This window comes from Suncus etruscus, chromosome 2, assembly GCF_024139225.1.
Source record: "Suncus etruscus isolate mSunEtr1 chromosome 2, mSunEtr1.pri.cur, whole genome shotgun sequence".
Lineage (NCBI taxonomy): Eukaryota > Metazoa > Chordata > Mammalia > Eulipotyphla > Soricidae > Suncus > Suncus etruscus.
In genome coordinates this window covers 165,700,959-165,726,255 of record NC_064849.1, presented here as the reverse complement: position 1 = coordinate 165,726,255, position 25,297 = coordinate 165,700,959, and the positions used below count along the sequence as shown (strand labels likewise).

Below are 25,297 nucleotides of genomic sequence, written 5' to 3'. Positions count from 1 at the left end.
ATTAGCACGATGGAGCAAATGGTAATAACTGATACTATTGATTTCTATTATTAGGTATTTGCATTGTCTTTTTAAACTAAATAATTTGTACAAGAAATAAACACTAAAATTTCAAATGTCATAATAAAGATCATAATGGTAAACTGAATGATACTTTAATAATTGAGAGAGGTAAATGTTTCAGATTTATACTCAATAGAAGTGCACTAACAACTGGATGTGGAAAATAAGGGAATATACAGCAAAAGAGCAGCAGAAACTTCAAGATAAAGTTTTATTTTTAGGCCAATTGATAACAAAATAATTTGTTGAATTTGAAAGAGAAACGTTCAGTAAATTTTGTGTATTCCCTCTTCCTAACACAACGTTAAGAAACATTTATCCATTGCATTTATATTCCACAAGAATTTTAGAAAAAGCCTTGGCAAACAGACTTGGCCTTTCCCATGGATTTATAAGCAATATAGTTCATTCAACAATTTGATACAAAACAAATATCTTCATCTTGAATATGAGATATATGTAGAAAAAGGAACTAATACTTATACATAGGAGGAGAAAACTGACATGACTTTTTACATGTTTCTAAAATTAAGCTATTCCTCAGGGACTTACAATTGCTTATAATTGTCCCTGAGTGGGGCTGGAGCAATAGCAAAGCAGTAGGACATTTGACGTGCACACAGCTGATCCGGACGGACGCGGGTTCAATCCCCAGCATCCCATATGATCCCCAGCTTGCCCAGAAGAGTGATTTTTGAGCACAGAGCCAAAAGTAACCCCAGAGCGTCTCCAGGTGTGGCCCCAAAACAAATAAACACACAAAAACAAAATTGTCCCTGAGTACTAGGTGCTAAAAAAATCCAGCAGTTAATAAAAGCTTATTGAATGAATATATAAATGTCAATAAATGGTTTTTGTTTTTTGTTACTATTTTGCCTACACACATCTGTACTCAGAACAGGAGACCTCCTGTTGGATCAGCAGTATGCAAACCAAGCACCTTAAACACTGTACTATCTGTTTGGCTGTTTCAATTGATTTTTTTTTTAAATAAATCCATTGTTTACATATGTCTTCCCACATAAATAGAAAGTGCTCCATCTGTGTTTTTATGTATAATAAGAAAGCATTAATAAAACACCTAATAAAATACTGCTATGTAGACAGTACAACCAATAACAACTAACTGGCATTGACTTAGCATTTGATATTACATCTCAGGTAAGAAGAACAATTTATATACTAGATTTATTTTATATTTTCAAATATAATTAGTATTTAAATTTTCACTGTGCATACACTTAAATATTTTGGGTAAGACATTTTATAGAACTACTATAATTCTATCTTCTAAATTAATAATAAGTTAGTTTCCATGAATATGGACAATATATTCTTATTTATTTCTTATTTTTTGTCTAGTTTTCTTCTGTTTTGGTATGGTGTTGAATGGGAATATTTTGAAGGGGAACACACAACAGGATTTACTCCTGACACTTGATCCCTGGCACTACAACTGGGTCGACTGTACAGGAAAGTGTCTTACCTACTGTAATAGGTCTCTAGTTCATCTCACCTCTGCATTATATTCCTTTAGATCATTTAGATCTTTACTAAATTTAATTCTCCCAAAGAGAATTTTATTTTATTTATTTATTTATTTATTTTGGGTTTTGGGTCACAACTGGCAGTACTCAGGGTTTACTCCTGGCTCTACACTCAGAAATTGTTCCTGGCAGGCTCGGGGGACCATATGGGGTGCCGGGGATTCGAACCACAGTCCTTGAGCATCTAAGGCAAATGCCCTACCACTTCACTATCTCTCCGGCCCCCAAAAGAGAATTTTAATTAAAAATAAGGAAAAATGAGATTTTGCAGAGCATTCTAAAAACCTTTTACTCCTGGAAATTATTTTAGAGTAAAGCAAATTAAAGGAAAGACATAAAAGTATTGGCAGATTTAGGTAACCTAACAAAATCTTTGTTAAATACTGTCTAAAAGTAGAGTATATTTTTCAAAAGTAGGCTCTGTGTCTATTTTTTGTTAGCTTTATCACCAGCACTAGGTACACAGTAGATGTTTAAAATGTATTTTTTTCTCTTTTATGAATAAAAGAACATTGAGAAAGAATCAAGAGTACGTGGGTCGGAGGGATGTGTGAGTGCAACGAGGTTATCAGGCCTTGAGTAAATTTCTTAAATTATCTCAATCTTCATCTCTTTCTCAGTAGAATCTCACACTTTTACAGTCATAGGTGGAATTGAAACTTTTTGGGGGGACGTACCTTGCAGCACTCAGGGGTTACTCCTGGCTCTGCACTTAAAAATTGCTCCTGGCAGGCTAAGAGGACTATACGGGATGCCAGGCATCAAACCTGAGTCCATCCTGGGTTGTCCACATGCAAGGCAAATACCCTACTGCTGGGCTATTACTCAAGTCCTAAAACTTCTTAACATATTACTTACCTCTCCTTTGACCTTGACTTATTAAAATTCTCAAGTGCCTAAAATCAAATTTTCTGATACATTCCAGGTGAGTAATTCTATCATACCCTCTGCTGTAATCTGAGGTGTCTCATATGGATTAGAAATACTCAAATCTTTGATGTGTTGATATAGCTGCTAAGAATGACTATCATGTCAAAAAATTCACTGTCATAAAATGACAAGTCAATTTACTACTTTTCATATAGTTCATACCTAGAAAAATACTATAAATCATTTGTCCAAATTTCTGCCAAAATTCAACTTAATTTTAAAATACAACTAGAATTGGACTGATATAGAACACAAACACTGAGACATTAAGGAAGCATAGAGTAAACTAAGAGAATAGGAACACTGAGATAAAATTAGGGGAATGTGTGATAAATTATATGGTCTAAGTGTAAACCTTACACTTGGTCAGGTATGCTGCTTGTCTTGTAATTCCACAATAGCAGCTTCTCCCTGATAAATAATTTAATGTAGTTTCTGGACCTACATATGCTCCCATGCTGCTACTTCATCTCATCAAGAATAAAATCACTACATTCATTCTCTTGATAAACATCAAGCATGTACTTACGAGGTAGATAAACAATGGCACAAAATATATACTATCGTGCTCTCAGAGGGCTAACTACACTTGTATATATTATATTATTATGTATTAGATAATATGTAAGTATATTTAATTATTATATATTATATATTTATATATAGTAATTATATAATACACCATATATTTTATTATGTAATATATAATTACTGACTATAATCACAAATCAATAACTATATTAATATTATCATATCAGTGGAATTATAAATCAAATATAGGGCCTGGAACAGTAGTGCAGCAGTAGTGTGTCTGCTTGCACACACTAACCTAGGACTGACCAGTTTGATCCCCTGGCATCCCATATGTTCCCTCAAGCCAGGAGCAATTTCTGAGCGCATAGCCAGGAGTAACTCCTGAGCATCACCAGGGGTGGCCCAAAAGAGCAAAAAAAAAAATTAAATATAGAAACAACATATTTTCTATGTATGAGCCATTCAAGATAACATAAATGATAAAGTAATACTACCAAGTCAAGTAAATACTACCAAGGTCAAGTAAATGAGAGTTAAATAGACTTACACAAATGAATATAATCACAAAATCAGAAAAAAGATATAGAAAATGGAAAATCCATAATAGGGAATCTGATTTTGCTCTGAACTCAGGAAGAAGTATTTAAAGCAAAGTACCTAAAGTAATGCCCACTTTACTGCTCAATATAAAATATGATTCACCAAACACAGACTTAAAAAACCTATAATTTCTGTTGCTGAAAGACAGTGAAGGAATTAAGGTGTGTGCCATGCACATGTTAGACCCTATCATATTCCCATATATATATATATATGGTGCCCTGAGTGAGCCCTATCAGCAGTAATCTCTGAGCACAGCCAAAAGAAATACCAGAGAACATCCAAGTATGACACCAAATTCCCCACAATTATAATAATTAATAATATATAAATATGTGAACTTAAGTTATTTGTTTCTTTGTTTGGAGACCATACCCGAAGACACTCAGGAGTTCTGTATTCCAGAATTACTATTGGCTGTGTTTAGGGGTGCCATGGGTCAAACCTGGGTTGGCCACATGCAAGGCAAATAATGCTCTATGTGCTCAACTATATATATATATATATATATATATATATATATATATATATATATATATAACTATACTACTACTTCATGAACTAATATTATATGTTTTTTATCGCTTCACAATGATTGCAGTGATCATAAAGCTCATGAAAGAGAAACAAAAATAGATTGTCACTTTGGATAACAGTTTTCAAAATTCTGACAAGACTAAAAACAATTTCACAACATCAACTTATCAAAAAAGCCATAAAATGGCATTTCTGTATCACTGATTCTTGATCATTAGAATGCTTTGAGATGACTAAAGTTTAAAAATGACATTCTTAACTTCAAATGACTACTTGTATATTCTCTGACAAATGGGATTTCTTCTCTTATTTCCAAGAGCAAAGTCACTTTCATTGCAAATCCCTCATAATACTCTCTGTCTAGTTTATAGAAATCAGTAATTAAGAATTTACAGGTTCAGGATCTCTCTCTTGTCCAACAATATTAGTGATTATCAGATATTAAGGAACATCAGAATTATAAAAAAGACACATAGTTAGCTTTAATTTTAGTGTTTTTGATTGCATATGCCAGTAAGTTAATTTTAAGAATACATTTTTTATTTTCAGTTGTAGACCACCTAGAATAGTGGTTTTGAAACGCCTACTTTCTAGTGACATTTGAAAATGGATTGTAATCGCAGCTGTAGTAAAACCCCCAATTCAAGGACACTACAGGACTCTGAAATGCTGCAAATTATATCTTAAACTCTAGACCAAAGTCTGTGATACGAAAAAGTACCTTGGCTTTCACTCCCCACAAGAATATCTCAGAAGACCTAATTGGGAGGACTATATTGCCTACATAAGCTTAATACCTTTATAGCAATGTATCTTAAGATATGTATTCCTAAACATACAGATAACCTCCCCCATTACTTTCTTCAAATACTTTTTTTCCTTCTTTTTCTCAATTTCCTTTCTTTTTTTATATCTCAATTTCATCTATATATTCTACTTTTATATATACATATATATATATATATATATATATATATATATATATATATATATATATATATACATATTTTCTCTACCCTCACCAGTTTTGGTGCTGCTTTGTACAAAATCTAAGAAAACATCTTGCCTGGGACAAAAGCTCAGACCATACCACAGATACTGTGTGTTTAGCCTATTATCCTTACCCGGAATAGCACCAGCAATACAAAAGGACACCATATGTTTTTGTATAGGCACAGTAAATAAGGGGAAATCATGGACTCAAACACAAGATCTTATCTTCTAAGGATAAGAACTCACATTTTTTTATTCAAGGATTTCTCCCATCCTGGACATATGTCATGTGGATACAACTCAGTCTCCACGAGATTGGACAGTGTTAGTTCATTCTCAAATCCCAGATCCCAGATGTAGAACTGAAACAACCCCCTGCAACAACACCAGGAACTAAGCTCCGTTGGGAGATATACTTGTGCCAGTGTTATTATGACAATGAGGACAGCGAGGAAATGACAACTTGACCTAAGACCAAGAGGTCCTGTCACATCACCTAATACTAAGTGGAAATCAGAAGATGTATCATCCTTTGAACTATGAAAAATAAGAGCGCTAACTACAGAAAACTGACTTTGATAACCTTGACTGGGCATAACGTACCTGGAGACCATTAAAGAAAACACTACCCTAGGCTATAGCCCAGATCTCCTACAAAAATCAAGATTTCTTAGTGCAGAGGCCGAATTCTGACAACAGAGACTGAGCAGAACCTTTAGAACCATAATTTCCTAGACTTCGGCTTAGGGAATGAGCAAAAACATGGAGCGCATGATACAAAAAATGGAACACACCAACAATGTTGGAACAGTACCTAGTCTAGAACCTTAAAGACTCTATCCTAGGCTTTGTCCTAGGACCTGCGCAAATACCAAGATTGCTTGTTACAGTGGCCTTATTTCTCATCCACAACCGAGAGGAAAGGTTCCTGACACCACAAAAAACAAACAAACAAACAAACAAACAAAAACATACCCTGGGATATGACAATGAGAAGGTATGGAGCCAGTGGTTGTTCCCACTACAATATGCTTCAAGAGTGGAGAAACCCTGAATCTCTTAGGCCATGGGAATTTCCTTCCTTCCCCAATACTTACTGTGCCTATACAAAAAAAAAAAAAAAAAGGTGGGGGTAACACCAAGCCCTGCCACAGCAGCACTTTTTCTGGTTTTGTTTTGCTTTATTTTTTTTTATTTTTTTTATTTTTTTGTTTTTTGGGCCACACCCGTTTGACGCTCAGGGGTTACTCCTGGCTATGTGCTCAGAAATCGCCCCTGGCTTGGGGGGGACCATATGGGACGCCGGGGGATCGAACCGCGGTCCTTCCTTGGCTAGCGCTTGCAAGGCAGACACCTTACCTCCAGCGCCACCTACCCGGCCCCTGCTTTATTTTTTGTTTGTTTTTTTGATATTATCTCACTTCTCTTTTTTCTTCCACTTTTTTCTTTCTTTTTCACTTTTGTGGATATTATTCGGTGATTTTTTTTCTTTCTATTTTAGTAGTTGATACCAAGTTTTTTGTTCTCTTTTCCCTAACCTTTTATCTCCAACAGAATAGCATAACCTGAATCATTCAGCCTCATAAATTGAGGGGGGGAAAGAATGATACCAGGACCAGTCATATGAACACGTAGTGTAAATAAAAAATGACCAGACTGGAACACGAAAAAGAATAGATACCCAAACTATAACAAGCTGTAAGGTGGAGACCAGTTACACTAGGATTCTGGGGGGTAAAGGAGGGATATATGGGAGACAAGGTGAGAACAGGAGTGGATGGAGGACAACATTGGTGGTGGGAATGCCCTTCATTCATTGTCACTATGTACTGTAAATAATTCTGTGTAATGAACTTCAGTCACAATTTAAAAAAAAAGCAAATATAAGTGGGCATACAAAAATAAAAACAAATAAAAAAGAATGCGATCACTTTATATCATAGCTAATTATACAGTTAAAAAGACAAGGAATCTTTCAATATTAATTTTTAATGTTTATTATCTCTATTTGGGGTCATATAATAGTACAAGTGAGTAGGCACTTGACTTGATTCTCATATCTTTCCATATGAACCATATCTTCACATATTATTACCTGATTCTGCCAGGAGTAATCCCTGAGAACAAAGCCAGAAATAGTCCCTGAGCACCACCAAGTGTGGTTCAGCCTCCCAATTATATTCCCCCAATTGTAACTCCCTCAATTTTTCTCAGTTTGAAGTCATACTACATTTCTTGAATGCTTGAATTTGAATTATTAAACATGAAATATAATTCTCATGTACACGTCTACCTTCTTGTTTTAATAAATTTGACATCTATTTCCCTTATTTAATTTTTTCAGTATTTTATTTTATTTATTTTATTTTATTTTTTAATTTATTTTTGGTTTTTGGGTCACACCCAGCTGCGCTCAGGGCTTACTCCTGGCTCTGTCTTCAGAAATTGCTCCTGGAAGGCTTGAGAGACGATATGGGATTCTGAGATTCGAACCAGCTTCTGTCCTGGATCGCTGTGTGCAAGGCAAATGTCCTATCTCTGTGCTATCTCTCCGGCCCTATTTCCCTTATTTTCTTAAAGTCAATTAAATTTCAGAGTTCAGCACCAAAATATACCTTACTTCTATTTTTGAATAAATTTAGTGTAAATTATTAGTTCAATTTATAATGTGCCCACTGATGTAGTATCAACCCTATCTTGTCCAAAATTGCAAACATCTGTATGTACAATAAAAAAATCTAAATGATACTTCTATAACAGGACTCTAATAAAAATCAGAAAATGAATGCATAATAAAAAAGATAATCTAGGGGCCGGGCGGTGGCGCTGGAGATAAGGTGCCTGCCTTGCTTGCGCTAGCCTAGGACGGACCACGGTTCGATCCCCTGGCGTCCCATATGGTCCCCCAAGAAGCCAGGAGCAACTTCTGAGCGCATAGCAAGGAGTAACCCCTGAGTGTCACAGGGTGTGGCCCAAAAACAAAAACAAAACAAAACAAAACAAAACAAAACAAAACAAAAAGATAATCTAGCATCCTAATATCCTTTTTTTTTTTTTTTTTTTTTTTGGTTTTTGGGCCACACCCTGTGAGGCTCAGGGGTTACTCCTGGCTATGCGCTCAGAAGTTGCTCCTGGCTTCTTGGGGGACCATATGGGACGCCGGGGGATCGAACCGCGGTCCGTCCTAGGTTAGCGCAGGCAAGGCAGGCACCTTACCTCCAGCGCCACCGCCCGGCCCCACATCCTAATATCTTTATGTCAAGATATACTATTACACTCTACAACCAAGTTACCCATAATTTCCTGCATACTAAATGACAAGCAATATTTTAAAAGCATATGAGTTTAAAAATGCTTTCACTACCTCTACAGCATATTGTAAAGTAGGTCCAGAAAAGGAAATTGGGTTTCAAAGAGATAAACTCTAAGTTCTATATGAAAAAATAATCTAGCAATAATATATTCGGTGAAACAGATGTCAAGCTAAATCAGCTTCTGAAAAGCTTTTCCTGACACTTCAGACCCAGGAAATTGTAGAGGAAAGCCTTCATGAAAAAAACACTGTATAATTTACAATTTGTTTCTAAAGTTCATAAAGGAAACACAACTTGACATCAACAAATCAGCACTTTAAATGTCTAAATACCTAAGAAATTACTTTCATAAACAACATCTATCATATTTAGGGGTATTTTCACTTTCTTCTAGCTTAAAATATATTTAATCACCTACAATTAAGCTATGAAATAATGACATTCTCAAGAAATCATAAAACCACTAAATAATATCAATTTCCTTCATTTTGGTAGCTATATAACATTTCTAAATTAGAATTCCTACATTTCTCCCAATTTGAATCTTTAAAATTTCTGCTCAAACTAATTCTTTCCTGAGATGACTACTAAAATAGTCTAAAAATTAAAATGCTATTATATACATATGATAAAGACCAAACAACCGTGTCTTTTATACTAATTAGAACACTATTATCAATATCTAGAATATTTTGATTTCTATACAATTCCATCTTTGAGTTCATATCATCTTATGTTCATTATTTCTTGTTTTGGAGACCACACCCAGCAAAGTTCAGGGCTAACTCCTGGTTCTGCACCCAAGAATTATACATGGTGATGCTTGGGCTACCATGTGGGATACCAGGGTTCAATCCTGAGTTGGCCTCATGAAACGTTATCACCCTATCCACTATACTATAACTGTAGATCTCTTATGTTCTTTGAAGCAACTTTTGACTAACATTTACTATGCAAACTTTGTGTATCATTACTAAATTAGGTTCAAAAGAGACAAAGTGAAAATCAACTTGACTTCAATCTCTGGCACCACAATATTCCCTGGTGGTATTGAAGGATTCTGGGAATTGAACTTGGGTCAGTCACAAGTAAAGCAAAAGCCTTACTTTTTAATCTAGATTCTTATAAATATTTGTTGGTTCTGTACCATTTTGCAGGTTCTGTGAAAGTGAATTTGTTAATTAAAATGTGTATTTAATTTTTTTAATTCAGAAATTAATGGGGTGAGTGTGCGTGTGTGTATATATGTGTGCGCCCTTGCCTGCAACGTCGGCAGTTATGTCTGGGAAAGGTAGAGGGAAATGGGTTAGAATTGAGGAGCTTTGGTTCCAATTCCAGTTGACCAGAAGGAAGAAATTGGAGGAACTAGGACACATGCAGCTTAGAGATCATCATAGACTATACTAAAGGGGACACAGTAAAACAGTCTTCACTAGGCTGCAATGTGTGGACAGAAAAACAAAGAGTCTGTGGTAGAGGGTGTAGTGATAAAGATGGAAAGGCAACCTGTCCAGTCAGGGGGCAGGGTGTGAACAGCTTGCAGGTACATGTCCTGAAACCACAGGCTGGAAACACAGCAACGTAGATAACAGAAAATAAAAAACCACTCTAGATCAAGACTTCTTAAAACGTTTTCCATTCATCACCCCTTTTTTGTGTGAACAAATGTTTATATTGACCTGAGTATACAAGTATAAAATAGATATTCAAGTAAAATATTCATTATGATAATTAGTAAATTAGTTTATTTAAAAAAGACTGTGGAGGCGGGGGAGATAGCACAGTGGTAGTATATTTGCCTTGCACAAAGTCCATCCAGGATGGAAGGTGGTTCAAATCCTGGCATCCCATATGGTCCCCTGTGCCTGCCAGGAGCGATTTCTAAGTGCAGAGCCTGGAGTAACTCCTGACCAGATGTGATCCAAAAAATAAATTAAAAAAAAAAAAAAAAGTAGACTGAATGGGCTGAGTACATGCCTTGCACCATGGAGTTCCAGGTTTAAACTCGGGCACTCCAGGGATACCCAAGTATCACTGAGAGCAGCTTTCACTGAGTACTTCTGGATGGGGCCCCCAAACAAGAAAATAAAATAAATTGCTGCATGATTCCATTAGTGAGAGATAGTTTTAAGAAACTAAGCTCTAGACTACTTTCCACCTTAGAATCTATTGAGATCAGTGAGATTAGCTCAAGAAATGCTGTGACACCAAATTGTCAAGTCTCAGAAAGAAGACATCAGTGATGTCACTAACATGGGTTAGCCATGCTCCAAGCAGCACATTCTCAAGAATAACTGACCCATTTGTGTGGGAGACCGAGCACCCCACATATCAAAGGAACTCTGAATGAATTTTCCACCGCCTGCCTGATTCAAGCCATAAAGTTTGCATAGCCCCGAACCAACAGAAAACTCTGCAAATAAATTTAGCTCAGCACAAAGAATCTGGCTTAACCAGATTCCTTAACCTTTCCATGGAACCTGTTTTTGTGCCTGCTCTCAAGCAGATATGTTTTTGTAAATTATGATCCTTATTGCTTACACAAAAGAAAGATTTAAATGGAAAATAGGCTAAACAAATAATTGTATTTGCGTAAATATCAATTAGCTATTTGTTTAAAAATTTGCTTCCCCTCCCCTCATCCTGCCAGGTTCCTTCTTATCCTTCCCGCCATCAAAATGTGCTCCCATTGGTTAAAATTGTTGTACTTGTACAAATTTGATTGGTTTATGTTTCAATCCTATGCTACTACTCCTCCCACTGGAGCAGGGCATAAAAACCCTGCTCTCCCCTCAATAAAGCCCCTCTTGACTGGCAATGTCACCTTGAGCGTTTTACTAATTTCTGCAGCTTAATTTTTTAGGTGTTCACAAAAGAGCTTAACACTCGCGAATTATTTGTAGCTGCCTTCTGCCTTCTGTCCTGGTTGAGAGAAAGCTGCTGGCCGGAATTCTCTCCCAGTAAAGGGCAGGAGCAGAGGCAGTTACACATTTGCTCTATTCAAATGCTGCTGCAGACATATCATTTGCAAATACAAACTTCAGTACCTACAGCAGCAAGTCAGCTGAACCCAAGAAAACAAAGCAAATGAAATCAAGCACCATTTGCTGGAAAGTAAACACAGTATGACTCCTTAGAATATAAATCCAGGTACAGGGAAAAACACTAAGTTAAAGTAACAAGATGACCACAAACACAATTCTAACACTCTACAACATGAGGGTACTTAAGGGATATGACATCACAAAAAAGTATTAATTTCAGAATCTAATTACAAGCACTGTGTCTTTTAGTTAGACAATGAGAATAAACTTAGATACTTATAGAGGAGAAAAATAACAGTTATCAAGCAAATGACGTTGCTATTCTTGACCTGAATAGAAAGTACAGAGGCCATAGCAACATTCTTTTTATAGGCTAAAATATCTGGTAACACATATTAAATATTTTATAGCACTTTATAGTGAGATATTAACTTTATATATAAATCAAATAAAAAACTGAGGCCAGAGTGATAGTATAGTGGCTATGGTGTTTGTCTTGAATGTGGCTGAGGCAGGCTCATCTTCAACACCCCAAATGGTCCCCCAAGTCTAATAGGAGTGATCCCTTAGCACAGTCAGGTATGGTCCAAAACCAAACAACAAAAAATACAGTCCAGTTATAAGTAACTTCTCAAAGGAAGCTAATACCATCAAAATAAAATCTATTACTATTCTCCTCTTCATAATTGAAGTGCTAATTTCCATATACTCTGTTTTGTGAATACTTTTAAAAGATTAACATCGGGGGCCGGACCAATAGCACAGTGGTAGGTTGTTTGTCTTGCACATGGCAGACCTGAGACAGACCCAAGTTCATTCCCAGCATTCCATATAATCCCCAAGCTTGCCAAGAATAATTTTGAACACAGAACCAGGAGTGTTGTATGACAGAGCCTGAATGCTACTGGGTGTGGCCGCAAAACCAAAAGATAAATAAATAAAAGGCTAACATGATTTCTAAAATCAGATATATTATAATACTTAAAAATAATTTTATCTTTCAAGTATCAGTGTTTTAGGTTAATAAACATGTAGAAAACTTTACTCAATTGATCATAAAGTTTCCCTTATTATTCTATAATTTTCAGTTCACAATATTTTCTTAGCTAGTGCTAAAATGATGAGAAAATGAGGCCAGAGTGATAGCACGTGGTTGATCTACGAAGTACCTTGATTTGATCAATGGTTCTCATATGGTTCCCCAAAGTCAGAGACGGTTTCTGAGTGCATAGCCAGGAGTGTCACACCTCTGAGTGCACAGCCAAGTGTCACCTGATATGCTCCCCCAAATAAAAAACAAACAAAAAAATAAATCAAATGATGAGAAAATAAACTGCACAGCCCTGGTTGGGAGTCTGGAATACAGAATAACTAGCTCAGAGTCAGAGATTCTGTTTTGGACTCATTTTATAGAGAATTTTATACTGATAATGCTTTAACTTTTCTTTGTAATTAAATAATCCTAAATTAGAGCAGAACTTCATTTTCATCTATCTCATTTTAGCTTTAGGCTTCTTAATCTAGACCAAAGTTTATAAACTGAGAGTGAAAAAACATTTATCTGTTAAAGGTCATTTGGATATTTATAACTTTACTTCATGCAATGAAGGCAGATGGGCTAGTACATGACAATTACATTATGTCTGTCTCATCAAGTATCACAGCCAGATAACATGATTTCACAGGCCTTTAATACAATTTAGACAAGATTTCAACCCCTAGTATAAAGACACATACAATGCAAATATTGGGTGTTGTATGACAAGGGCTATCAATATCTCTTAAAGACCTTTTACATTAATCATTAAACTTACATGAATATAAAGCATTTTCTCTGCACGACTTTTATAACACACTGGAATATACTGGGAATATATTCATACTTTCACATGGGTAACTATTTATATAAAATTCCTATTAAAGTTTTAGAGCGAAGGCAATGCTAAAGAGGTATAAAAGATGAGCTCCAGGTTTATGATTTGAAAACTTGAGCATTTGACTATATCAATTATTTAAAAAACGGGAATAATTATAAAGTCAAAGAATAAGCTCAGTTTAAAGTGGAAAATAGCCTTAGCTTTACGAAAGATATATAGTTAATCCAATATATAAATTTTCATTGTAAAAAATGCATAAAAATGAAACTAAAAATATATCACACAGTAAAGAAAATAACTCAGAATTCTGTAAAAATAATTGTACCTATAAGTGTTTAGAATAGAAGTTTAGACTTTTTTGACTAGGAAAAAATATGGCAACCTTTTCTAAATTAAAGAAAATTATAGGATTCTCTGCAATTATAATGGGGTGGAGAGAGACTTAATTATAAAAAATACTAATAAAGGATGTGCCAATATCAAAGTATTAAATATCAATACAATAAAAAACTTCCTTACCCACACAATTAGAATGTTATATTTTTTTGTGAAAGGAAAATTAGAGATCAAAGCCTTAGTAAAGTATGATTAATATGAAGTAAATTTTAGAAATTAAATTTTAGATTAATGAATAAAACTTTTTTAAAACTCCTTAGTTAAATCTAAATTATAAAATAGCATTCCCTAGACCAGTGGTGGGCAACCTTTTTTTTCATCTGAGCCAAAACTCGCCAAAACCACGATTGAAATTTATTTTGAGAGCTACATTTTGTTTGTTTGTTTGTTTTTGGGTCACACCCAGCAGCGCTCAGGGAACCTGGCTCTACACTCAGAAATCGCCCCTGGCAGGCTCTGGGGACCATATGGGATGCAAAGATATTGAGCCAATGTCCTTCTGCATGCAAGGCAAATAAATGCCTTGTCACTGTGCTATCTATCTCTCTGGCCCCTGAGAGCCACATTTTTAAAATCGAAAATACATAGGATGGTACACTGTTTTTAGTTTCAATAAGTTTTTATTGACAATATTCTGCATGCAAGTATCCACATAGGCCGGGATGATACAAATAACACAACTAATAAAACAAAAACTTTAGAACGATATTATTTATCAATAATGTTAAATTCCATAAAATTTGCCTTACAATGTAGAGAAAATTACATCCTGACAATCACTAAGTCACAAACACTAATGTGAACATTGGCCTGGCATTTCCTTGGATAGTTTGAGTAAGTCAGGTTTGTATGTTTGTTTGTTTGTTTGTTTTTAATTTTAGGCACAATTTCAGGTTCTCATCGATAGACGATTTCTCAATTTATTCTTGATAAGATTCATGCTTAAAAATGATTGTTTGCATAAATATGTAGACCCAAACAAGGAAAGAACGGCAAACGCTAGCTTTTTTAGTTGATTATATGAGTCAGGAATACTATTCCAGGTGTTAAAAATCAACGTTTCTTCCTTCTCCAGGTCTTTCAAAGCAGACCACTTGTGCTGTGAACTAAGTTCACATTTGTGTTTCTCCAATCTTTCTAAATTAGCACAAAGACGTTCAAATTTTGAGCTCCACAGTTCTTTGTTTTTTAAATCCAGCAATTGCATTTCAAATTTGCCAATGTCTTTATTAAAGGGACAAAAATTTAATTCCGTTACAGTGGCATCCAGAGGTTTTTTTAAAAAAAAGGCCAAAGTCGCTTTGCTGTTTCTGAAATTCTGGAGCTGAGTGGAGCCGGCTGCCTGGGCTGCACACAGGGCGAGCACTGACAGACTAGGAGCAGAGTCCTGACTCCTGGAGTGGCAGCCCGGCACACAGAGGAGCCGCATTAAAAAGTGGAAAGAGGGCCCGGAGAGATAGCACAGCGGCGTTTGCCTTGCAAGCAGCCGATCCAGGACCAAAGGTGGTTGGTTCGAATCCCGGTGTCCCATATGGTCCACTGTGCCTGCCAGGAGCTATTTCTGAGCAGACAGCCAGGAGTAACCCCTGAGCATCTCCGGGTGTGACCCAAACCCCCCCCAAAAAGTGGAAAGAGCCTTAGCATCGCCTGGTGTGACCCAAAAACCAAAAAAAAAAAAAAAAAAAAAAGTGGAAAGAGCCGTATGTGGCTTGCGAGCTGTGGCTTGCTGACTATTGCCCTAGACTTTGTCCTAGGATTTGTCTAAAACCCAGATCTCTAATTACAGAGAACTGACTGTGACTACCACAACTGTGCAGAACATTTCCTGGCACCATAAAGAAAGACCTTGGGGCTCAACAATGAACATGTCCGGAGTCTCATAGGAGTCTCGAACTCGCGGCCTGCGGGCTGTTTGCAGCACTCCGCACAACATTTTGTGGCCCTGCCCTAGAGGAATCATTTTCTGTTTTGTTTTAGTTGTTTGGGTCATCCCCCCCCCCCCCCCGCCAATGTTCAAGGCTTACTACTGACTTTGCACTCAAGGATCACCCCGACTTTGCCTCCTGCAGCCTGCAGGTAAATTGAGTTAGTTGGTCTCATGAAAGTATGCTTCAATGGTAGAGATACCATATATCTATCTCTTAAGCCATGGGAATTTCTTTTCTAATTTCCCCAATACTTACTCTGCCTATGAAAAACAAACAAACAAACAAAAAAAAAACCAATAACAACAACAAAACTTTGCCACACCAGTATCCCCCTTTTTTTTCCTTTTTTTTTTCTTCATCTAAATTTATATTCATAGCTTCTAGACAGGTGCTCCGACCCGCTTTGTTGTTGTTGTTCTTGAAACAACCATAGAACATGGATCATTTTGTTCTGCCTCATATTTCTGTCTTCCTACAAATTGAGAAAAAAAAAAGTGGATGGTACCAGGGGCAAAGCAGTCTTATGAACACTGAGTGAAAATAAAAAATGTTCAAACCTAAATACCCAACCCAAAGTCAATGAAAATATAATCAAGAGACCCAAATTATAACAAACTATATACAAGAGACCTTTTACACAAGCATTCCAGGGAGCTACGGTGGAGGCACGAGATGCATCATGCTGGGAATAGTGGTGCAGGGAGGTCAACACTGCTGGTGGGAATTGCCCGATTCACTGTCACTATGTACTTTAAATATGATTGTGAAAGTCTTGTAATTAAAAAAAAAAGTGAAGCAAATTTAAAAAACTAAAAACAGCTTTTATGGGAATAATACTTTCTTTAACAATAAGAAACATTCCAGATATCTAAATTTGAAGGAGAAAATATTAGCATAAGAGGTTTTATAGCTTTCTTATTTCTAAACTGTGCTTCAAGATAAATGCTACACTTATGAAAAAACTCTTACCAATAACAAACTAATACAGAAAAGAGCCATCTCCATTGTTCATCCTTACTCTAGATCTCTCTACATTTTACCTTCACAAAACAAATTTCATGCTGATGCACCACTGGTCAGCAGGTATCACTCGAGAGGTTCCTGTATATGCAAGGCAGCTCTGGTGACCTCAACACTGGAGGGTCCAAGACCACTACTCCGAACTTTACTACTTGGGAAATACCCCACAACTAATTTTTAAAAAGCACAAAGCCTACCTTTTATCCATTCATTACCTCCCAAGTCTTTAAAAGAACATTAAATAAAATAAAGTATTGTATAACATAGGATAATATTTTATCTTGTCATTTGGCACTAAAGAGACAAGTTATTAATTGCTCTTGAGAAGAGTAGTGTATATTTTAAGTTCCAATGTCATAGACTTGAAGCTTAATATCTCAATGGAAAATTCTAATGTTCTCAGGCCAGAGAAATAATGGCTCAATGGTCTGAGTTCATATTCTGCATGCATGAGGACCAACTTGATACCTAGCACTTGAAGATACTGCTAGCACTGCCAAGAGTGACCAACTAGCACAGAACAGGAGTAGATCCTGACAACACAGCATGTTTTCTTCAAACAAAAACAATAAATAAAATAAATTTCATTTCTTCAAAATGCTGGACATTTAAAAATATCTTGAAATATTTTATAAGTTGAATTTTTAAAAATCTTATAAAGTAAAGCCTCCAATATTTAAAAAATTAAGAAGGCAAAAAAACTCATTATTTGTAAGTTAATAAATGCAAGTAATAAGGCAAACCATCTTGATAAAATAAAGGGTATTCCATAAATTACTGGCTATTACTAGAATAGCAAAGCCTTTTGGTTTTCAAACTTCTATAAATAATTTAAGAACTTCACCATGGAGAAAGTTAATGCTCAAAGAAAGTAGTGTGAGAAAGTTAGCATAAAAAACTATTACAGGAAACAAAAAAGACTATCTCATTTGTCTTAACGAAAACAAAGAGGCCCTAAGACCACACAGTCAGATAGCAGTATAACTATTTTCTCAATAAAGAAAAGACTTTGAAAAATCAGTTCCAGCAAGTTTCTGGAGTATACAATAAAAGAACCCTGTTCCTATTATATACTTCTCATTAAGCCACAAATACACATAAACTCATGTTCTCCTAGCTGTATTGTATTAATGATATATGTGATGTATGAGCAAGCATGTAGTCTTTTTTTTTTTTTTTTTTTTTTGCTTTTTGATCACACCCGGTAGTGCTCAGGGGTCACTCCTGGCTCTCTGCTCAGAAATCGTTCCCGGCATGAGCGGTGAACCATATGGGATGCCGGGATTAGAACCACCATCCTTCTGCAAATGCCGTACTTCCATGCTATCTCTCCGGCCCCAAACATGTAGTCTTGATACACACGCACTTTAGCACCAACTAAGCCTCTTGTATATCCTCTCCCTTAGTTAACTCACCCCTTTAAAACTTTTGTACCAAAAGTAGTGTGCAGCACCATATCTCAGACATAAGCTATTGCTTTAATAAAATTTTGTGCTTTTATCTATATTCCATGGTGTCTTTGACTTCTTTTACTGAGCAAGATAAAAACCTGGGATTTTGGTGAAGGCTGATTATTCTGACATTTCTTATTGGGATGCAAAAGAGTTACAGTCATTGCAGCCTAGGTTCTGTGGCTTCCTTGAAATAGGGATTAATGCTCATCAATTATAAACTGTGAGAAATTGGGAAATTGACCCAATCCTCCTTTTTTTGGTCATTTTTCTTTTCTTTTTTAATTTAGCCACTAAAAAATGATAAAATTACTTATTATTGGGTTTCAGGCATACAATATTTCAACAGCAATCTCTTTATCAGTGTCCAGTGCCCCAACATTTGTCTCCAAACCAGCATTTTGCTTCTAGGAGTCCTTCCGTATTTCCCTAGACCTAGAGGCTCTGAGGTTAAAGGATCACCAAGGATTTTTCTTATTTTTGTAAACTAAATCTAATTTCTAGAAACAAAAGCATTCTCTAAAATAAAGATGATTATAGTAAACACAAGTAACCATACGTACAAGTACAAAAGCATATAAGTACCTACCTTAGGAATTGGATTCAACAGAACTACTCCTGATTTCTTAGTGATGACCTGCTTTGTGGTATAGTGATGATCTATAAGCTGAGGGATGTTTATAAACCCAGTGCCTTCAAACCGATACATATTCTGGAAAAAAAATAAACTGAAATAAATAGGCATTCCTTCATCAATAACTACATTAAAAATCATAAACTAGTTATGTTTAACAATGTGAATGCACTCATAATTACTGAACAACATATATACTTGGAAATAGTTAAGATTGCAAAATGAACTGGAAGAGGGACCAATGAGACAGTACAGGGGTTAAGGCACATGACATGCGGTGAAGGTGACAAGCAACATCAACTTGATCTCCAGATCCACATGGTCATCCGAATTTCTCTGGTATTGCCAGAGAGACAAATCCTACCATTAACTCTGAGTAACACCCTCTCCTCCTCAGACCATAGCACTAAATCACCACTGAATACTAGTTGAATAGCCAGCTGAATAACAATCGCATGTAAGCAGGTCTCCTGATTCAGAAGCACTGCTATGGAAGCCTTTCCAAAATGAATACTAGAAACTGCAAAAAGATGACTGTGCCACATAAAAGAAAAGCCTCAAAGTTCCTTTTCCATGGTATGAAAAATATACAATTTACCGGGCCGGGCGGTGGCGCTCGAGGTAAGGTGCCTGCCTTACCTGCGCTAGCCTAGGAGACGGACCGCGGTTCGATCCCCCGGCGTCCCATATGGTCCCCCAAGCCAGGAGCGACTTCTGAGCGCATAGCCAGGAGTAACCCCTGAGCGTCACCGGGTGTGGCCCAAAAACCAAAAAAAAAAAAAAATATATACAATTTACCAGTTTAATTTATATGAAGCCTTTTCAATGAGTATTTGTGTTTCATCAATGAGGAATATGTATGCATTATATGCATTCTTAAACCTGAATTATAGAGTATAATTCAATTTTTTGGCATTTATGTTAGAGTCAGTTCAGGAAGAAAGAATAAATTACCTAGAAAATTTTGTGCATCACAGATCTGCTATGATAAACAATAATGATTAAGTGTATTTCATTTTGCAGACATTACAGTATTTCCATTTATTTGTTAGTGAAATAATATTTGAACATTCTCAACAAGTAAGTGTAAGGGGCCGGAGTGGTGGTGGAGCAGGAGGGCGTTTGCCTTGCATGCTGCTGACCTAGGATGGACCAGGGTTCAATCCCTGTATCCCATATGGTTCCCCAAGCCAGGAGCGATTTCTGAGCAAAAAGCCAGGAATAACCCCTGAGCATCATCGAGTGTGGCCCCCAAAAAACAAACAACAACAAAAACAAATGTTTAAGCCCTATCTAAATATTAATATGCAAACCAATCTTTCTAATACACTAGTATAAATACTCATTAAAATTCAGCATAAAAATATTGAACCTTGATTATAAAAGTAATTTCAAATATAGGTAAGTGAAAAGAATCACTTTCAAAGAAATAATCATTTTCAAACTAGATAGGGGTGATAGAGATAGTATGCAGGGTTCTTGCCTTGCACATGCTGACAGGGGTTCAAACACTGGCACCCAAAATGGTCTCCCAAGACTGCTAACAGTAATACCTGATCACAGAGCCAGGTATAAGCCCTGAACACTGCCAGGTTTGTGGCCCAGAAAAAAAAAGAAAAAAGAAAATATTTCAATCAAATACATAACTTTGAAAACCTGAAACACGTAAACTCTAAAATTGAGAATCGTAAGCATGTTAATGCATTAAAAGGTAGGAAGAGGGACCGGAGAGATAGCATGAAGGTAAGGCGTTTGCCTTTCATGCAGAAGGTCATTGGTTCGAATCCCGGCATCCCATATGGTCCCCGAGCCTGCCAGGAGTGATTTCTGAGCGTGGAGCCAGGATTAACCCATGAGCACTGCCGGGTGTGACCCAAAAAACAAAAGCAAAACAAAAACAAAAACAAAAACAAGGTAGGAAAAACACAAGAAGATTATAAACTAAAGATATGTTAATACAGTAATTTTTATTATCATTAACAATGTATATCAAATTCTCATTCAGTAAAGTTTAAATATAGATAATTAAAATTATTCCTCAGTAAAGACACATACACAGCTTATTCTACTCTTAGTAAGCAGCCCAAAGACTATAAATCTGACCTTACATTCTCACTTACCACTGCTCCATTCCCTCCAATCATATTTATTTCCTCCATGTTTTATATATTTACATAATATTATAATATATATAAATACATACACATAGGCACACACATTCTTTCCTAGGGATGTTTAATTTTGCTGCTTTAAATAGTTCTTCAGATGGAAATATTGGTATTGGCTATCTTACTTTCTTTGATTAAATGTGACCTTTCTAGAGTTCTATGCAATATTCCTATCCAGATGTTCACTACAGTTAAAAAAGTTACTTTCTTTTCCTATTGAATTTCTGTCCTTAGAACTTCACTGATATATGTGTTTTACATGTTGTTTTACTTATTGTCTATGTCTTCTCTAGCATGTAAGATCAAAGAGGTGTTAAAGTTCTATAATTAATCAGTTCATCAATATCTCCCTTGTTTAGAACAGTGCCTGACATATACTGCATAGATAACTAAACATTTGTAAATATATATGTTTGTAAAATGTAAAGTTAAAGAGACAGAATGACCTAATTTAAAAATTAGAAAATTCATGTATTTATATGAATTTAAGAAACCAAAGCATAATATTTGATAAATAAGTACTGACAAGATATTCACATAAATGAAATTTCAAAATAGTCACTAGTATCAGGTTGTTACATGTAATTTCTTTTTTTATATATAAAATCTTTTTTTAAGCACCATGATTACAAGCATGATTGTAGTTGGGTTTCAGTCATAAAGAGAACACCCCGCTCCTACACCAGTGCAACCTTTGCACCACTAGGGTCTCCCTCAATGCTCCCCCACCCCTACTGTATTCAAGAGAGGCATTCTACTTCTCTTACTCATTAACACTGTCATGATAGATGTAGTAGTACTTATTTCCCTAACAGCATTCACTACTCTTTGTTGTGAGCTTCACATTGTGAGCCAGTCTTACTGGCCCTTAAACTCTAATATCTCTGACATTACAATAATGTCATTAATTTTTTTTTAAAACTTGCAGATGAATGAGACTATTCTGTGTCTCTCTCCCTCTGACGTATTTCACTCAGTATAATAGATTCCATATACATCCATGTATAGGAACATTTCATAACTTCATCTCTCCTGATGGCTGCATAATATTCCATTGTGTGTATGTACCACAGTTTCTCTAGCCATTTATCTGTTGAAGGGCATCATGGTTGTTTCCAGAGTCTGGCTATTGTAAATCAGGCAGCAATGAGTATATGTGTGAGGAAGGGATTTTTGAATTGTATTTTTGTGTTCCTAGGGTATATCCCTAGGAGTGATATAAATGGATCACAAGGGAGCTCAATTTCCAGTTTTTTGAGGAATTTCTATATTGTTTTCCATAAATGTTGGACTAGATGGCATTCCCACCAGCAGTGAATAAGAGTTCCTTTCTCTCTACATCCCCGCCTGCATTGATTGTTCTTGCTCTTTGTGATGTGCAACAGTCTTGCTACACGTAAGTTCTAATAAAACCAGAAAAATATTGAATAAGAGCAAATATATATATTTTAATTTAAAGACAATTTCCTGCCATTGAAATAGTCGATACAAAGAGTGTTCTAAAAAACATTTACTTTATGAACTAAACTTTACAATATAATGATTTTTTTGTTTGGAGGCTACAGCATGTGGTGCTCAGGGACCACAGGATGAACCAGGAATCAAACTCAAGTCAGGTTTGTGCAAGGCAAGTACCTTACCTAACCCACTACAATGCCCATGAAATTTACTTTTTGATAGCAATCACTTTAACATCAATGCAATTTTAAGAGACCTAAACAGAAATTCACTTTCTTAAATATGGAGTTAGTGAATCTTTTATTTATTTATTTATTCATTTATTTATTCATTCATTTATTTATGTATTTGGTGTTTCAGGAGTAACCTCTGACTCTGAACTCAGTAGTTATTTCTTATGAGTTCGGGAACCATATAGTCTGCTGAAGATTGAAATGGGATCAGGCAAATGCAGGGCAAATGACCCTATACACTGTACTACTTTTCCAGCCTGGGTTAGTAAATATTAAAATGTTGTACACTTACAAACTTCCTTTAAAAAGCTAAAGGCAGAGGTTCAGGCACTTGGTTCACTGTTGGAATGCCGATCTTAAAGGTATGAAGTCACAAGTCCTGGGTGCACTACCACTGGGATCCCCTCCCCAGCACTGCAAGTAGGGGTTTTATATTTCAACACTGCAACTAAGTATGTAAGTCCTGGAGAATACCAAGGTATACAAGTATTGCAACCCAAGCATGTAAGCCCCAGTGAACAACACAATATAACAGACCAGTGCATTACATCCAGAAAGACAGAGACAAAGTTGCAAGCACTGTGACCCATTATATAATCCCAGAAATCATGGGGACAAGGAGCTGGAGGTGATAACACTAAAGTCAAAAAAGTGTATATTTACTAAAACTTACTGTTTGATACACTCAAAATAAATATTTCTCTCTATGGCATATATATTCATATACATGTTTACATGTATATATGTAAACTTGCTTGTAGTCCAGATGAACTGGGCTGGGCTTACACATAGATGGATTCTTTTTAAATATATTAACAATATAACAGAGAGAATAGTGGGCCCAGACTAATTTTTGGTGATATGGAAAGGGCTGTATATAAAGTGTCACTGTACTAGTGATCATTGAAGACTGTGCTAATGAGTGGTTCCTGTGGATGCTCAGGGAACCATACATAGTACTGGAGATCAGTCAAGGATCAGCAATGTAGCCCAAGGAGATGCATACTGAACTGCCTCTCCAGTCACAGGCTCACTATTAAATAGAAATTTCTCTTTAAAGGCTTGGGACATTTCACAGTGGGTAAGGTGTTGTCTGGCACATGGTCAATCCAAGATTCAACTGAACAACACATTATGATCCCCTGTGTGCCATCAAAGTAACTCTGAGAACAGACCCAGGAGTAAGCCCTGAACACAACTGGGTGTGCATCATCCCCCAAAAAGAAAAAAATTATCTTTAGACATAAGACTGCTTCTAATGCTCTCAATAAAATCTAAAAGAAGAAAATCATAGTATATAATCAATCATACCAGTTTATGACAGCTTACAGTACTAAGCTGTCATGATCATGATCCTTACATTAATTATTAAACATATGTTACAAAATAATAAGTAAAATATTATATCACTCATTTTAATTAAAATTATCTAGTTATATTAATCAAAATATACTTTTTAAATCCCAAGAAAATACACTAAACTCATAAGGGTCTAATATGAAGAATATATTACATAATATCTCTCTAAATTTTATTAAGAACATGGATTATTTCTGTTTTTCTTTTGAGGCCACACCTTGTGAAACTCAGGGGTTACTCCTGGTTATGCGCTCAGAAATCAATACCAGCCTGGGGGACCATATGGGATACCCAAATAGCAGTCCTTCCTAGGTTAGCATGTGCAAGGCAAACGCCCTACCACCTGTGCCACCCCTCTGACCCCAAACAATTTCTGTTTTAAAGACATTTATTAAACCTAAATTTGCTTACAGATAACTATGCTTGTTAAAAATCGATCATACATTCAGATGAAAAAGCTGGTCAAACATACATAGGCATAAATACAAAAAGCTGAATGAGATTTGTTTCAATAAAAATTCCCAGGAGGCCAATGGCAAATATCATCAATTGGGAAAAATAAAAGCCTTCCCTCTAAATTCTGGTACCAGACAAGGCTGTCCTCTCTCATCACTCCTATTCAACATAGTACTGGAAGTAATTGCTATAGCATTTAGGCAAGAAAAAGATATCAAGGGAATGCAGATAGGAAAGGAAGTAGTCAAGCTCTCACTGTTTGCAGATGACATAATCTTCTTAGAAAACCCTGAAGACTCTACCAAAAAGCTTTTAGAAACAATAGATGCATATAGCAATGTGGCAGGCTACAAAATTAACACGCAAAAAGCAATGGACTTTTATTAGACTAATAAAGGTAGGAAAGAAATGAACATTAAGAACATTAAGAAAATAACCTCATTCACATTAGTGTCACACAAATTCAAATATCTTGGAGTCAACCTGACCAAAGACATGAAGGACCTATACAAAGAAAACTATAAAACCCTGCTCCTAGAAATAAGAGAGGATACACGGAAATGGAAACACATACTCTGCTCATGGACTGGCAGGATCAACATCATTAAAATGGCAATACTTCCCAAAGCATTGTACATATTTAATGTGATCCCTCTAAAAATACTCATGACATACTTCAAAGAAGTGGATAAAATACTGTTGAAATTCATTTGGAACAATAAACACCCTCGAATAGCTAAAGCACTTCTTGGGAA

At 35.9% G+C, this 25,297-nt stretch overlaps 1 protein-coding gene across 1 annotated transcript in view; it reads right to left on the bottom strand.

Moving 5' to 3' along the window:
* Window positions 1-25,297, bottom strand: part of FER (FER tyrosine kinase) — a 430,623-nt gene that overhangs the window by 165,793 nt on the left and 239,533 nt on the right. Inside the window, exon 13 of the mRNA XM_049769126.1 lies at window positions 18,824-18,946. Coding sequence (XP_049625083.1) covers window positions 18,824-18,946 — 123 coding nt within the window. The remainder of the gene's footprint in view (window positions 1-18,823; window positions 18,947-25,297) is intronic.